The 16989-nt window shown below is 40.7% G+C and overlaps 2 protein-coding genes across 3 annotated transcripts; both read right to left on the bottom strand.

The window, feature by feature from the left end:
* Positions 1-3217: 3217 nt before the first annotated feature.
* On the bottom strand, positions 3218-6808 carry siva1 (SIVA1, apoptosis-inducing factor). Of its 2 annotated transcripts, none has more exons than XM_061696479.1 (4): positions 6402-6622; positions 6130-6315; positions 4709-4856; positions 3218-3386 (listed from the first exon to the last, which is right to left on the bottom strand). In XM_061696479.1, the coding sequence occupies exons 1-4, from the start codon at positions 6448-6450 to the stop codon at positions 3338-3340; spliced, it is 432 nt and encodes a 143-aa protein (XP_061552463.1). In that variant the 5' UTR covers positions 6451-6622; the 3' UTR covers positions 3218-3337. The 2 variants fall into 2 exon arrangements, with proteins under 2 accessions (XP_061552463.1, XP_061552462.1); XM_061696478.1 differs by lacking the exon at positions 6402-6622 and adding an exon at positions 6629-6808 and having other exon boundaries at positions 3219-3386.
* Positions 6809-9671: 2863 nt separating this feature from the next.
* Positions 9672-16928, bottom strand: adss1 (adenylosuccinate synthase 1). The gene is made up of 13 exons (XM_061696339.1): positions 16716-16928; positions 15205-15307; positions 15046-15108; positions 14573-14623; positions 14440-14506; positions 14235-14342; positions 14070-14151; positions 13871-13997; positions 13627-13781; positions 10314-10438; positions 10084-10181; positions 9851-10000; positions 9672-9760 (listed from the first exon to the last, which is right to left on the bottom strand). The coding sequence occupies exons 1-13, from the start codon at positions 16905-16907 to the stop codon at positions 9708-9710; spliced, it is 1374 nt and encodes a 457-aa protein (XP_061552323.1). The 5' UTR covers positions 16908-16928; the 3' UTR covers positions 9672-9707.
* Positions 16929-16989: the final 61 nt, after the last annotated feature.

Here is a 16989-nt window from a genome sequence, read left to right as displayed (position 1 = left end):
GTGTACCCCGGCTCCTGCCCGATGACAGCTGGGATAGGCTCCAGCGCGCCCGCGACCCTAGTGAGGAGAAGCGGCTCAGAAAATGGATGGATGGATGGATGGATGGATGTTAAAAAAAAAAAAACGTTTGATGGTGGCCTAGACATTGCCTATATGGTAGTCAGGAGAGGACTGCTGATGGCAAGTTAACTTCATGCACAGAGGAGTTCGACATTAAGTTTCATACAAGTGTTAAGCTAGAAGTACAACAAGCAGTTAGTAAGTAAGCTATGCACTTTGATGACACACTGGTGGAGAAGTAATGCTTGTCGCAGGGAAGAGTTTATTCACAATAAGACTAAAGACAGCGGACTATAGTGTATTCTTTTATCATGTTGATGTTTTTGTGCCATGTTGTCCTGAGCAGCCAGGACAGAAACATTGCGTAGATCACGAGTCCATGTATGGTCATCATATTTTTCCTCTCTTCCATCACTGAAGGACACCAGTGATGGAAATGAGGTAAACTGTAACGATGACCATACAACCAGAGATGAAGTTATTACACTGAACAGTCAAAGCAGTGATGTATGTCGTTCACAGGTTAAGTTCCAGTCGTGTGATCAGTCGTTCCATTTTTCCTCTTTTGATCACTGAAGGAACACAGAAGGGTACCAGTGACGTAAAAAAGAAAAACAATTTAAGAATGGCCATAGCACCGGAAATGAACTGTCCTGGCTGCTCAGTATATGTGGTGGCTTAAAAAAAAAAAAGCCAAAGAATAATCTAAATAACAGCGAAGAAGTCTCAGGATTTGTTCATGTCTTGTGTGACATGCCAATTTGGAGGCATATTTTTTATTTTTTCAGAAAATTTTGATTGAACTTCAAATTATCTGAAACTAAAACTTCAAACTGTATTAAATCATAACAGAAGTGAACATAGCGACACAACAACAGGATTGTAAAGGCATATTCTTGTGAGGATAAATTCATTTGGAATAGCCGCATCAGAACATGCCTACTTTATTGCCTGGGGATTTATGTTTTTCTGAGGGAGAAAAAAAAAAAAACCACACTGCACAATAACTAATGTAATCAGTTCTATGATTCTACGCTATCAAAGTAACCAATACATTCCTGATTTCCTTCAAGCCTTACAAACAATTGTACAGACAACTTGTAGCCTTGCTTTGCCAGCAACGGTCCGTCTGCTCAGCCGGAACTCAAGATGACCAACCAGGGAGCTCCCAAAAAGGCCAGAGACTACAACAGACCCACTAAGCAAGGGGTGTGACTCATACGCACATTTGCAATAAGCTCCAGGAAGTGCACTCATCCGAGCTAATAGCCATTGCACCGGGTCACGTGACCGGTTCCGATAAAGCAGTGCCGAAGATTCCTGCTACGAAGAACAATTACTCAGTGTACAATGTGTGACCCCGAGAGCAGCCATCTTTAGTGTGAGGCCAGAGTCAAAGAGAAAGTAATGACTTGCACCACAAGGTCATGTCCAGCAGGGATACCACTGTAGTCTCTGCACAAGCACAGTTTTGTCTAACCTCTGGCTCTGCTTGTTTTATTAAAAACATTTGATAGCGCACATTACTCAAGGTCAGATTTGGGTGAGTGGATTGGAATTCCATCATCACAAAGTACAAAAGACGACAAATCTGTACTAACGCGACGTTTTTTTTTTTTAAATTTGTTTGTTTGAAAGGCCAGAACGTTTCGTCAGCGTTCTTGTCCTGTGCTGTCACCTGCTGGTCAAATTACGGAATTATTTTCTCCACCGCTGAAAAGTGTGCTCGTTACCAAGTAATTATTTTTGTATATAGGAGTTTATTGATTGTGGTGTGAAACAGAATACAAGTCAAAAATGCGTAAAAAAACATGAAATAATTATTTGATCCCAAGCAAAACATAATTATGCAAGTTAGTGCTGTACTTGGTGGAGAAACCCTTGGCGGCCAGCGCAGCAATGAGACCTTTCTCGTAGCTGGTCACCAAGTTTACACAAAGCTCAAGGGGGATTTTGGCCCATTCCTATTTACAGAAACTCACTAAACCCTTAAAAAGTTTCTTGGCTGCCACTTGGCTTCTGCTCCCCCCACAGGCTCTCTACTGGGTTGAGGTCTGGAGACTGGCCAGGCCACTCCATGAGCTTAATATGTGCCTTTTTTGAGACACTCTTGTTGCACTGGCAGTATGTTTTGCGTCATTATCATAAGGTCGTATCTGCAACCCATCTTCAGTGATCTTACTTTTTGGATAGGTATTCCGGAGTTTTTACAGTACATGGGTTCCCCTCACTGGCCCCTCGATGCAGTGAAGTCACCCTGTACCCTTTGCAGGAAAACAACTTTGTTTCATTCTGACCACAGTACTTCCTCACAAACCTTAGCTTTTCACTAGCAAATTTAAGACGTGTCTGCACAAGTCCAAAGCAAATATGGTGAAGCAGCATTTAGCTATTATCCTGCACACAAATGGAATAATTTGAGTTACCAAATCTTTTCTTGATGACAGAGGTACTGCGGATCCTTAACAAGTTCCTGTCGTGTACAGAGGCTGCTCCCTCAACTTTCTCCTTATCACTCACCACTCCACAAAGCAAGATCTTGAATGGCGATCCAGACCGACTGAGGATAGTTGGTCATTTTGTGAGTCTTCCGCTTTCCAATAATGACACCAATAGCCGTCACCTCACCAAGCCTTTTGCTGATGGTTTTGTGACTCATTCGAGCCTTGTGCAAGTCTACAATCTTGTGCCTGACATATTTTGACAGTGCTTTAGTCTTGCCCATGTTGTTATAGAGATTGGAAGGCAAGAAAGGGATTCCTATGGCACATATTTTATACACAAATTGGGATTAGGTGTATTGGCAATTGTGCACAGCTACTGTATGTGGCATATGCACACCGGCCAATCTGTAAGAGCCACAATTATGGTTGAGTTTTTTTATGATCAAATATTGACTTTACTCAATGAAATGCTAAACATGTTATAACTGTTATACTGTTGTAGTTTACACCTTTTTGACTCAGTCTGTCTTAGGCAGTAATCTTCTTTGTAAGTGAGCAAACACAAATTCGGCAGGGGAACAAATTATTTCCCTCACTGTATCTAAGAACAGTGTTTATTTCCAGACTAACGTTTTAATTCTCAAAAACCTGAACACTGTCAAAATGGTATAAAATTGTTCAAGTTTATTCTAATATCTATACATATACACATTTAGATCACAAGAAAAAAAAAAAAAAAGACAATTATGGTAATAAAAAATGCACTCTGAGTATTTAATTAAGTGAGGATACTGCATATCCAAGCATAAAATCATCTGTGACCTGGACTTCCATTATGTGGAACAACTGCAGCAGAGTACTTCATCGTAACGGCCACTGTAACTGTGGAGGAGATAAAATATTAATATGTATTAATATGAATACAGAGATTACCGGTAGTAGCTTCAATCAGTGATTGAAATAACGCATCCACTCACACTTAAGCTGTAGTCAAGATATGCCATCATATTTCACTTGCGTAATGGAATGGGAGAAAACAAGTATGATAAAGACAAATAATTTATATCAAATTGTTATACAAGCCATTGCAGCGTATCTTTCTTGGATTGAGCTTCAATGGAAAACTTTGTTGTCATGTGCAAGTCCATTAAAGGAGCTTCTAAATTTACTGTACAGTTAAGATTACGTAGCAATACAACTTACTGTTGTTAATGGTAAAACGTAACCTTAAAACGTGCATCAAACCCTACCTTTTGATGGATACCATTTTTAATGTTGCACTTTTCTGATTGTATAATGGTAATGTTGAGTATAAACGGGTAGAACTGATCCAAAAGTAGGCTGGGTTGTCTTCAGTTCTATTTTATCCAAATTATACCGTCGCTCTTAGCATAATCACTGAGATAAGACTTGTCAAAGGGTACACGTACACAAACAAAACAAAGGACACACAGAAACGCTTTGAAAAGTAAAGACCAGAAAGCGAGGGTTGATAAGCTCATGACAATGTCTTCCGTATTTTTCTTGAAATTTAAAGGTCAAATTGGGGTCGGCGGTATTAGTGTTTGTCTCCACAAGTGAAAATACAATGGAATATGTGTGGATGTTCGCTTTGTGGGGCAGGAGTACGTTATTTGGTGCCTTTGTGCACACGACATTCATTTTCAGTCTTGTGGCGGGGTTAACCGCTCCTACTCATGAGAGTCGAATAGTCTCTAATAAGACGATAAAAAGCTGCTAAATTTGTTGTTTATCTATTAAAATATATATATATATTTTTTTAAATGTTTCTCAGAGTTGGAAGTCATTACATATCTCCTGAATAATCTCCTGTTCTGGAATGAGTCTCTCAGTCTCCAATAACACCACAAGAATTCACTAGATTTGTTGCTCATCTTTTTTTCAATTTCATTTTATTGCTAGAGTTGGAAGTCACAAAATATAGCAGCAGTTCTTTATCCTTTTTAATATTTTGACAAAGGAATGACACTTGGAAAGTTTCCCCTTTAAAAAGGGGGTTGGTTCATAATTTGTCCCAATAAGCATATTTTTACCGCAACTTCCCCATCAATAACATGTCTGAGACCACACTTCATAATGTCATAAGGGTTCAATTGACTCACTTTAGATGGGAGCATTGTTTCCCCTGAAGGGCCATTTGTTAAATTGTTCCATGGAGAACGTAAAACCAAAATTTGACTCACTCTATGACGGTGCAGACAGAACAGCAGATGTTTGAGCAGTTGGAGCACTGTCGGCTGCAGGAGGAGCATGCAAGTCGCTCGCACTGCGAACAAGATGTCCGGCATAATGTGCTCTTCTGACACACGCAGCAGCCTGTTGGAGGCGGCCCTGGAAACATCAAGCGCATGCTTATTTTACCCACTTTAAAAGAGTCCATCAATTGATCTTCTACACTGCTTGTCGTTATTTGGATCACAGGTGAGCTGGAGATTATCCCAGGTGATTTTAGGCGCGAGGCTGGGTACACCCTGATTGGTCGTCAATCAATCGCAGGGAACATATACAGCAAAAGACCGTTCACACCCATGGACAATTTAGAGCAGGGGTGTCAAACTTACTTTCATTACTGGCTACATCGTAGTTTTGGCTTCCCGCAATGAGCAGTTATGAATGTGAAAATCATACAAATGCCCATCCATCTTTTAAACCCTTTCTCCTCATTAGGGTCACGGGTATATTTTTTGTGCATCCCTAGTTGGTGGAACAAAATGAAGCAGCAGCTGCAGTCAGTAGAAGTATGTTGTTGACCAATACTGGCCATTCATGCCAGAGTAGCATCTGCCCCATTTGCACACTGACTGAGGAGTATCTGCAACATTTGCAGAATCAACATTGTCCCAGATTATCGCACTACTCATCACTTTAAACTGCAGACACCCCTTGAAGTCTCGGCGCTCTTTGCACAATGGTCATTGCACCGGACTATTGCGAGATTAGTCATTGCAACTGCTCTAAGTGTTAGATGACTCTGCATCTTTTTGCACAATTGTCAAAAAATAAAAAATAAAACAAAAAATATATTTTTAAAATTGTACCGGCATTACCAGATAACTAGCAACCCTTTATTGCTCGGTGAATGTTTTTGTCAATGTCTTTATGTCTCAAAAGTGTTCTCTGTCAATTGACTGTCTGTTGTCGTACTAGAGCAGCTCCAACTACCGGAGACATATTCCTTGTGTGTTTTTTGGACATACTAGGCAAATAAAGATGATTCTGATTACTAAATCCACAAAAACGGCCACCATTTTCCCCCCATTTTTTGTACCGTATATAGGGTATGTGAATTTAGCAGGGGTCCACCAAAATCGCATTTTGTCATCATTTTGCGCAAGGTAATACATAATAATAATAGAGGCACTATGTTTTCTAAAATAACCAGAAAAGTCTAGTCGCGATTGATTCAATGCCCTGAGAATACAATGACCTGGATGAATGAGAATATTCAAAGGATGGAGATGAAAGATCTCCTTCAAACATCAGGTCAGAAATCTACCAGCTTAATGGCAAATTCACCACTCTGTTTGGCACATAGTGTCAGTGCTTCACCAGCTATGCACCACCCCTTACGTCATTGTGGGAAACACTACGCCATTGAACCCACCTTGTGTTCTGGTCGCTTTTGTCAGTCTTCCGTCAGTTCCTATCAAAGTCTGTCCTCTCAAGAGAGTCTGGCTGCTTTCAGCAGTCTCGTGTCCAGTTGGCTGAGGGTCGTTGGTCTTCTCGTCGGCGGACCATATTTTGTCCACCACAGCCTTGGCACCATTAAAAAGTAAGTTCTTTGTCTTTTCTGTGAAAAGAACAGCGGGAAATGAGTCGATAACACCGCTAGCCCAGCCGGGCGATGTAAACAATGATATTTGTTAGTTTTCTTACCGCTAGGAGGGAGCTGACTAGACTGCTTGGCTACAACCACACTGATCATTTTATTTAGGTCAAAAGAGATCAAAACTACTTAAGTGACACGGGTAACAATGTCGTTCCTATGAGCAATTGTGACTGCCACAGTCGTGTGTTATTAAGGTGTTGAATACTTTGGTTAGCAACTTAGCACAACAACGAGGCTAACTTTAGCTAATGAACGTCACCGAACACATACTTACCGTATATTTCTTTCCTGTATTTATTCCCCAACACACTGGAATTATTCAACTCATGCTGCCCGACGTGTATTTTGTACTGGGACGAGAAGGTTTCCGTAAAAGGGTACGCTCGCTTCGGCATGTTAGCAGCAGAAAAGCCAAAGACAGCTCCAGTCTCTCTCGGATGTCCCACGCTTGGTAAGTTGCGGGAAAAATGTTCAGTAAAAGAAGACAGCCACTTGGACGCAGGATTGATTGTCACGTGAATATTTAAAAGCCAACGAGAAAGCGTCATTTCTTATCACGTGATTTTACATTTGCTGGGCTGTGCTGAGTTCAGGGACGGTGAAAGTGTCGTAATTTAAGCATTTGACTAAGACATATTGCGTCAAACTACTGAAAATGGAAAAACAAAATAGAAAAATCTAATGCTGTCACAGTTGACCAGAGGTGCTATAGTACTTACACCCTTATATATATATATATATATATATATATATATATATATATATATATATAAAAGAGACGTTGGTAAAAGTAGAAGTAGCCTACTGATTCAGCTTCTTTAGTAACGCAAAGCAAAGCAAATTTATATATATAGCACATTTCATACACAAGGTAACTCAATGTGCTTTACATGATTAAAAGCATTTAAAAACAAAGAAAAAAAACAGCTTATCACCGTTTAAAACAAAGAGAAAAAATAAAAGTACAATTAAAACAGCATATAGTGCAAGAAATATCATTTAAAGGTGGAAATGCTCTAAAAAGCATGAGAAAAAAGAAGAGTTTTTAACCTGGACTTAAAAACACACTTGGGGATGGCATCACTTCTGTTGGCCACTTATTCCATTTGTGTGCAGCATAATAGCTAAATGCTGCTTCACCGTGTTTGCTTTGGACTCTGTGCTCCACTATTTGACCGGAGTCTGTCCATCTCAGAGCCCTACTGGGTTTATATTCCATTAGCAGTTCTTTCATGTATTCAGGCCCTAAACCATTTAGTGATTAATAGACCAGTAGCAGAACTTTAAAATCTATTTTTTAAACTGACTGGAAGCCAGTGTAAAGACTTTAGAATTGGAGTAAAATGCTCTGACCTCTTTGTTCTGGTCAGAACCTGAGCTGCAGCATTCTGAATGAGCTGCAGCTGTTTAATGCTCATTTTAGGGAGTCCAGTCAGAAGACCATTACAATAGTCAAGTCTATTTGAGATAAGCATGGATAAGCTTCTCCTGGTCTGCTTTGCACATGCAAGCCTTCACTGTGGATATGTTCTTCACATTAAAAGTAAAAAAGGTACAGACTCTGCAATGTACTTAAGTAAAAAAATAAAAATGAATTGTTATCATTAATCATGTACAATACTGTATCCATTTTGATTTGGCACAACAAATCTGTCTTTGTCATCAGGCAATTGCACATCCCGAGTGGTGCTCAAATCCTTTTTGCTCGATCCCATTTTTTTTTCTACATTCATCAGTATTAAAAACAATTAAAATTACCCTCGGTTTTATCAATTTCAACCAAAGTGTTTTGATATCTGAAGGGCATTTTTTTTAGTCCTCAGGAGAACATACATGTGATATGATATGACATTGATGCTTGGGATTTATTTTATTTTTTTAACCCTTCTGACTAATATCTTTGAACAATGATATCCCTCTGATACTGCAGAAGCTGTCTGATGACCATGGCTTGTGTTGTAAAATGTGATTACAAAAATGTCAGGAAAAGCCAACTACTAGAACAACAGATTTATTTGAGGTTAATCAGAGGCACTTTAAATGGTGACCGTTGTGTTGGCTGCCATTTAACATGAGTTTGAAATGTGATTAAATTCTGAACACAGCCACATCCCCATTTATTTTAGAACATGCCATTTTTCCCATTTTTTTTTTTTTTTATAGTCAAGTAGTTCAAGTCCAATGAATAGCTTGGAGCAGTACAAACTAAGATAAGTGGCGAACGTATATTTTAGATCCTACAATTAATCAATTAATTGACAACTAATCGATTATCAAATTGATCGTCAAATGTTCCTGAGAAAATATCAAGAATTTTCCTGAGAGGTGATGCTGGGTCTTGGTATCTCTATACTCTGCATCATTTGCACAATTGTCATTTTATCAGCATTACTGGTACCCTTTCATTGCCCAATGACTCTCCATACCTGTGTTTTTATGTCGTAAATGTAAATGTACATTTTGTCATAGTGTCTTGTTTGCTGTCATAGTAGTGGCTCCAACTACTGGAGACAAATTTCTTGTGTTTTAAAATACTTCACCCATAAAGGCCGGCACGGTGATTGACTGGTTAGCATATCTGCCTCACAGTTCTGGGGACTGGGGTTCAAATCCCCACCTGTGTGGAGACTGCATGTTCTCCCCGTGCCTGCGTGGTTTTTTTTTTTTTTCCTCCAGTTTCCTCCTATATCCCAAAAACATGCGTGGTAGGTTGATTGAAGACTCCAAATTGCCCCTAGGTGTGAATCTGACTGCGAATAGTTGTTTGTTCTATGTCTATGTGCCCTGCGACTGGCTGGCAACCAGTTCAGGGTGTACCCCGCCTCCCGCCCGAAGATAGCTGGGATGGGCCCGCAACCGTAGTGAGGATAAGCGGTAAAGAAAATGGATGGATGGATGGCCAATACAATGATTCTGAGCTGATTCTGATCCACTTCCAAATGCAGGGAGTAAAAGTAAAATGTTGTCAAAAAAGTACAGCTACTGAATCTGAAAAATCTATTTAAGTGTACTACATAGGTTTACGAAGTTAAAGTTAAGTTTAAGTTCTTTTAACTTAAAACAAACTACTATTACCTTAAGAACTGTAATGAAGTATTTGTACTTGGTTGCTCCTCAGTTTCCACCACTGAATTTGACAATACTAGAACATAAAACAATACAAAATCATGAACAGTGTGGCCAGTTTTGTTGATTTAAGGGAAGAACACAGCTATTTTCTACCAAAAGCAAATAAAGAACAAAACAAACTTACACATGTATGATTTATTAATAACTGTTGAGGAGATCACTTTTAGAGATGAAAAATGCCACATGATCTGTACGACTGTGAACGATGAGCAGGGGTTTCTCCTCTAAAACATTTGGATCATGCACTCCCTGGACTTTCCAACACCGACCCACTTGACTGTAGGGAGTGAGAGACAGTGTCACAAGAGTCATGTGTAAACTCATTGGCATCACTCTTCCGCAAGGTAAAATGTGAATTAAGACCTACTTGGAACTCCAATGTGGTTCTCAATGAAGCGGATGTAGTTTTGTGCCTTGACTGGGAGGTCACCCCACTTACGTGCTGCAGATGTGTCTGTCTTCCACCCAGGGAAAGTCTCATACTCAACCTCCACTTTTTGCAAAACATCCATGTTTGCTAGGATTCAAATAAACATAGTGTGAATAAAATGCTAACATACATGTCAACTGCCCTTTCATCACCTCATCTCCAAAAAGTACCTGGAAAATGTGGAATTCTTTTCCCGTGGAGTTTGTAAGCGATGCCTACTTTAATTTCCTCCAACACATCCAGAATGTCAAGTTTAGTCAAAGCGATGCTGCGGGAAGGTTGACAGAGTTAAAGGCAAATATATAAAACGTTGTACAATCATTATTAAAATGACTGTGCTGGGGGAAAAAAGTATGAAACAAAAAGCACGCTCCACATAATTATTCTTTTAAACACTCACGCAGTGAACCCATTGATCATGTGGGCGTATCTGACGATGACAAGATCCAACCAGCCGCAACGTCGCTTCCTCCCTGTGGTCACACCTACCTCATGACCCCTTGTCTGCAGCAGTTCTCCGACTGCCTACAAACAAACACATTTCAAAACATAGATTCCTTCCATCAGATATCAGACAATCAGGTCCTCTCATATACCTGCTCAAAAACATTCAGGAACACTAAAATAACATCCTAGAGCTCAATTAATGACATTTTCCAGTTGAAAATCTTTAGTCATTACATAGTGGAATGTGTTGAGAACAAAACAATTGTTTTCAATTTAAATCAAAACTATTCCATAAAGGTCTGAAGGATGTTGCAGCCACCAGAATCTTCCCCACGACGTCTCCAGACTCTGTCATGCCTGTCACATGTGCTAAGTGTGAACTTGCAGTACGCCAATGGCGAATCTGACAATCTCGGTGTTCTCTGGCAAGTGCCAATCGACCTTCACAGTTGTAGACACTCCCTCATGTTACCTCTTGGTGTGAGAGCACTGACAAGATGCAAAAGACCAAAAACAAACAGCCGTAAAGAATGAGAACAGAGAAATTGTCTAGTCAAAACCCGCAGAACCGCTCCTTTATAGGGATTGTCTTGCTCATTGTCTCTCATATCCACCTGTTTTCTGTTAAATTTTCGCACAACAGCAGGAGAAACTGATTCACAATTAATGTTGCTGATATACTGGGCGGTACGGTGACCGACTGGTTAGCACATCTGCCTCACAGTTCTGAGGACCCAGGTTCAAATCCGGCCTCGCCTGTGTGGAGTTTGCATATTCTCCCCATGCCTGTGTGGGGTTTCTCCGGGTACTCCGGTTTCCTCCCACATCCCAAAAACATGCATGGTAGGTTAATTGAACTCTAAATTCCCCATAGGTGTGAATGTGAGTGCGAATGGTTGTTTTTCTGTTACCTGCGATTGGCTGGCAACCAGTTCAGGGTGTACCCCGCCTCCTGCCCGAAGTTAGCTGGGATAGGCTCCAGCACGCCCGCGACCAGCATGAGGATAAGCGGTATATAAAATGGATGGCCATATATACTGAATATACTCAAAGCCCAATTCCCAGAAGTTGGGATGTTGTGTAAAACGTAAATAAAAAAAAAATACAATGATTTTCATATCCTTTTTAACCTATTTTGAATTGAATACACTACAAAGACAATATATTTAATGTTCAAACTGATTAACGTTATTGTTTTGTGTTGTTTTTTGCAAATATTCTCATTTGGAATTTGATGCCTGCAACACGTTCCAAAAAAGCTGGGACGGGCAACAATAGACTGGGAAAGTTGAGGAATGCTCAAAAAACACCTGTTTGGAACATTCCATAGGCGAACAGGTTAATTGGAAACAGGTGAGTGTCATTATTGGGTATAAAAGGACCATCGCCGAACGAGTCAGTTGTTCCCAAGCATGGATGGGGCGATGTTCACCACTTTGTGAACAACTGAGTGCGCAAATAGTACAACAGTTTAAGAACAAAATTTAAAATTGCAAGACATTTTAGGGATTTCATCATCTACATATACAGTCCATAATATAATCAAAAGATTCAGAGAATCTGGAAAGATCTCTGCACATAAGCGGCAAGGCCGAAAACCAACATTGAACGCCCGTGACCTTCGATCCATCAGGTGGCACTGCATTAAAAACCAGCATCGTTGTATAAAGGATTTTATCGTGTGAGCTCAGGAACACTTCAGAAAACCATTGTCAGTTAAAACAGTTCATCGCTACATCTACAAATGCATGTTAAAACTCTACCATGCAAAACGAAAGCCATACAGTATGTCAACAACACCCAGAAACACCGCCGGCTTCTCTGGGCCCGAGTTCATTTGAGATGGACTGACGCAAAGTGGAAGAGTGTGCTGTGGTCTGACGAGTCCACATTTCATATTGTTTTCGGAAATCATGGACGTCGTGTCCCTCTGGGCCCAAGAGGAACGGGACAATCTGGATTGTTATCAGCACAAAGTTCAAAAGCCAGCATCTGTGATGGTACGGGGTGTGTTCGTGCCCACGCCATGGGTAACTTGCGCATCTCTGAAAGCACCAATAATGCTGAAAGCTACATTACAGGTTTTGGAGCAATATATGCCGCCATCCAAGCAACATCTTGTTCATGGACGTCCCTGCTTATTCCAGCAGACCCGTCTCCCATAGAAAATGTTTGGCGCATTATGAAGTGCAAAATATGACAACAGAGACAGCCTTCACTGTTGAGCACCTGAAGTTGTACATCAAGCAAAAATGGGGGGAAAAAATCCACCTACAAAGCTTCATCAATTAGTCTCCACAGTTCCCAAATGCTTATTGAGTGTTGTTAAAAGGAAAGGTGATGTAACACAGTGGTAAACTTGCCCCTGTCCCAGCTTTTTTGGAACGTGTTGCAGGCATCAAATTCAAAATGAGTGATTATTTGTGGGAAAAAAACAAAACAACGTGCATCAGTTTGAACATGAAATATTTTGTCTTTGTTGTGTATTCAATTGAATATAGGTTGAAAAGGATTTGAAAATCATTGTATTCTGTTTTTATTTACATTTTACACAACATCCCAACTTCATTGCAATTGGGGTTTGTGGTAATACGATTCTGCTGGTGACAGTAAATGTATTCTGAACGTGACCTGTGGCCCTAAATTTATCCCTGTCTGCGACCCGCATGAGAGCTGAAGTGTCAGTCGGTAAACACCTCACATACCCTCTGGGCCAGATGCCCGAGTCCAAGGCACATGATCAGATACAAAATATATACATGTCATGATTAAAGGTACGTGTGTTACATATGGTGTAATTTAATTGTATACAGTAAAACGGGGTCAACACATAATTGATTTTGTAACATTTTAACTGACCCCACACATGACGGGGAAGAAAACTGCCACGTAGCTTCTTACTAGTATTTGTATTTGACAACAATATTTCTTCGTATTTGACAACTTAGGTTTTGCAGTTTTGCTCGACATGACCTGCAGCGCTATTTGTGTCCAGCTTCAGGTCCCTCTAATTGCCATAGTAAATACGGAACAAGTTTAACATTTACAGTTGTTGGTCCCGACCGTTTTCCAAGCACATCTGTGAAGAAAAATCAATCTCAACACATCCCACACCGCAGGATAATCACTTAGGATAGTCTTTCAGAGACATCTGAGAATTGGGTCTTTGCTGAGTTGGATCACTATGGAGGGAAAATATTCAGCCTTGGGTAATTGTTGGCACATGTGTACCCCGCTTAAGAGAGTAAGTTACAATAACATCTTACATTGAGTTGTTCAGTGGGGAAGGCTCCAATTCCCACGCGGGTGGTGTAGGCCTTTGCTACACCAAACACATCACCAATATTCAGCGGAGGGATGCCAAGACCGGTGCATGCCCCGCCAACAGTGCAGTTTGATGATGTTACAAAGGGATATGTTCCTAAAGAAAGCATTTATCATCATAATATTACAGAGGAACAAAAATTCGAATGATTTCCATATGAATAGGCTACATTAAAAACATCCTACCGAAGTCAATATCAAGGAGAGCAGCATTGGCCCCTTCAACCAGAATTTTCTTTGGAGATCCATGAAGGGCTTCGTACATGTAATAGACTCCATCTCTGACCATGGGCCGCAATCTTTCACCATACTCCTGCAGAGCAAAACACAGCTCGCATGTTGGAAGTAGCCACAAGACACCAATTGTTTAATCACGTGTCTGTACCTTAAGCTTTTTTAATTGGTCCTCAACGTCGACTGTCAAGGATGGATACATGGATTGATACTGGCGGACAAGGTTCTTGAATCTGAAGGGGATTCATAGAAGAATTTTTTATCCTAAAGGACATACCAGGAACAGAATGAGGTTGACATTACTGTTTGTCCGTACTTGCTAGAGAAGTCCTTAATGTCACCCAGAAGGTCACATACACGAAGACCAGTGCGGGACGCCTTGCTGGAGTATGCGGGTCCAATTCCCTTCTTGGTTGTTCCAATACTGCCATTGAAAAGCAGATAATGGAAATACAGATATAGTAATTCATACAAAGAACGTTTGTGTTACTTCTGGGCAATTGTAAAGTGTCAAATCTTACTTCTTTCCTTCTTGTGCCTGTCTTTCAGTTTCCTGTAAGCCGTCGATGACCTGGTGAAAATCAAACACTGAGGAGGGAAGACGAGTTCACAAAAAGTACATCAAAAATACAAACAAATCAACACCATACGCACCAAGATGAGCCCTATCTGAGACAATTAGTCTCTTCTCCCAGCCTTTCAACCCTAATGAGAGAGGAATGGGTATTAATAATTATAAAATTGATCTACACAATACACTACACTCAAAGAACACTTATGTAGGTACACCTGCAGTCTCAGCAAACCTTAATAATAATTAAAAAAACACACACACATTCAACATTCTGCCTTTCCAAAGATAATAATGCTCAATCTTGATTGACATTGCAAGAGAGGTACAGTATTTATTTATACTATCTGTTAATTATTGTACCTTCAGTTTGCATCATGCTGAGAGGTCTTGTTTTTGTTACCGTCTTTCACAAATTGGACATAATTAAAAAAAACAAAAAACATGATGCACTACACTTAAACACCACCGCAAACCATGATAAACAATTAATACCTCTACCATGTCGTATTATTATTTTTTGTAAAGGTAGAATTGATGATTGAGTGAGGTCTACCTTTCTTCTCATTTTTGTCCCCCTCCTCAAACAGGCCAGGTAAATGTATGACCACACCATTACCTACAAGAGCAGAAAGAAAATATTGAAGAGGTGGCACCTTACACATTTGTGCAAATATTTTACAAGTAATTACATTGTTTCACTTGCTGTTTTTACCAATGAGTGAGATGCTTTTGGGATTGATGATTCCACTGGGGAGAAGGTGGAAGTCGTACTCTTTGCCGTCCACTACCACAGTGTGTCCTGCATTGTTGCCCCCCTGGGAATCAAAAGCAGTGAATGTAATAAATCAATATTTTGATGTCCCCATCACCACCATGCATCACCGTTTTTCTTTTTTTTTACCACCCAAGCAAATGTGTAAAGGTTAGGTTAAACTTTGTGGCCATAATTGGGGGAGGGGTGATCGTGGGTTGTTAACTAACATTTAGCTCAAAACCTACAGATTTCTGCTGGAAAGAGACTATTTTACCTTTAACCATCATTATCACATTAAGCATACATCCAGAACCCAGACCTAGATCCAATTGGAAAGCTAACCAGTAACCTAAAAGGGGGCTGTGCACAAGACACGCCCCCTCACAATCTGACAGACAGGTATACACTTATTAAACCAGTTTATTAAATTATGTATTTTTCTATGGGCTGCACAATTATAGGGGCTAGCATGTTGGGGTTTGAATCTGAGCTCTGGCCTTCCTGGGTGGAGTTTGCATATTGTCCTTGTGCTTGCGTGCGTTTTTCTCTGGGTACTCTGGGTTACTTCCACACTCCCAAAACATGCTATTATGTTCTCTGAATTCGAAATTGTTCAAGTGTGAATTGTTGCCTTCCTCCACCTACTCTGTGATTGCGTGACGAACAGTCCAGGCTGTGGCCCACATCGTGCCCAAAGTTATCTGAAATTGGCTCCAGCTCACCCACAAACATAATAAAGAACTGGTATTGATCATGGATGAATGTTTTCCTATATTGTCCCAAAGATTTATTTTCCAATTCTAGTGTGGCTATGCGCCACATATATTTTTAAAAGAAGGGTTTAAACAATTTATTGTGATCTCAGTTAAAAAAATAGAAACAACAAAAAAAGAAAGTCAAACTGGTAAACATGGATCACGTTCTATCCACTGCGAACAACGTTGGTCTTTTCCACTTAAGAGCCTGCCTGGCCTATTTTAACACCAATGGACCAGAAGCTGGTGGAGGGCCCATGTCTGCTCCCCCCCTCTGGCTCAGACCTGGCCTCCTCACATATCAATCCACTCTGAGAATGTGACCCGCTCTACAGTCCACTGAGTGGGTGTAGGGAGGGGAAATCTTGCTTGTGCTGTCAGTGGAGAAAGTACAACGTGCAGCAACTGCTGTTGGCAGCTTGTCCAGAACTGGACTGACCTGATTTCTGACCAGTGTTACATCTCACATGCGAGTCATCTGAAGCCAACTTGTCTGCTTGTTCTTATGATTGAAAAGTAATGCACGCGAGAAAACATTCAATTTCCATGGAATCCATTTGATATAATCAACTTGATCGGTATTTTCCCCATAGGTCTTCCATGCATCATATATATATGGACGAAATCCTGCAAATGTTACATCCTCTATATATTACTCGAGTCAAGAGTAGTTCTACGCACTTGTTTGACTTCGCTCCCATTGGAAACATTTACCTGACATCTGCAGACAAAGTCCGCTTGAGTGGCCAGCAGGTCGACCACTTTTCCTTTTCCCTCGTCGCCCCACTGCGCACCCAGCACCACAGCCACTTTGTTCCCGACGTCGTTGCGCGGCCGCTTGAGTCCCGTGGCGGCGGCGGGCTGGTTCGTGTTTTTGTGCTCTTTGGCCGACCAACTGAGAGCCATGATGGCGGAGGCTTGGGGCTGGCCGTCTCCTCAAGAGGACTAGCGGTCTGTGTCTTTGTGTGTGTGTGTGTGTGTGTGCATT

This window comes from Phycodurus eques, chromosome 14 (genome assembly GCF_024500275.1).
Source record: "Phycodurus eques isolate BA_2022a chromosome 14, UOR_Pequ_1.1, whole genome shotgun sequence".
In the NCBI taxonomy this organism is placed as follows: Eukaryota; Metazoa; Chordata; class Actinopteri; order Syngnathiformes; family Syngnathidae; genus Phycodurus; species Phycodurus eques.
The sequence above is the reverse complement of the archived record's forward strand: the minus strand, read 5'-3'. Positions and strand labels throughout refer to the sequence as shown.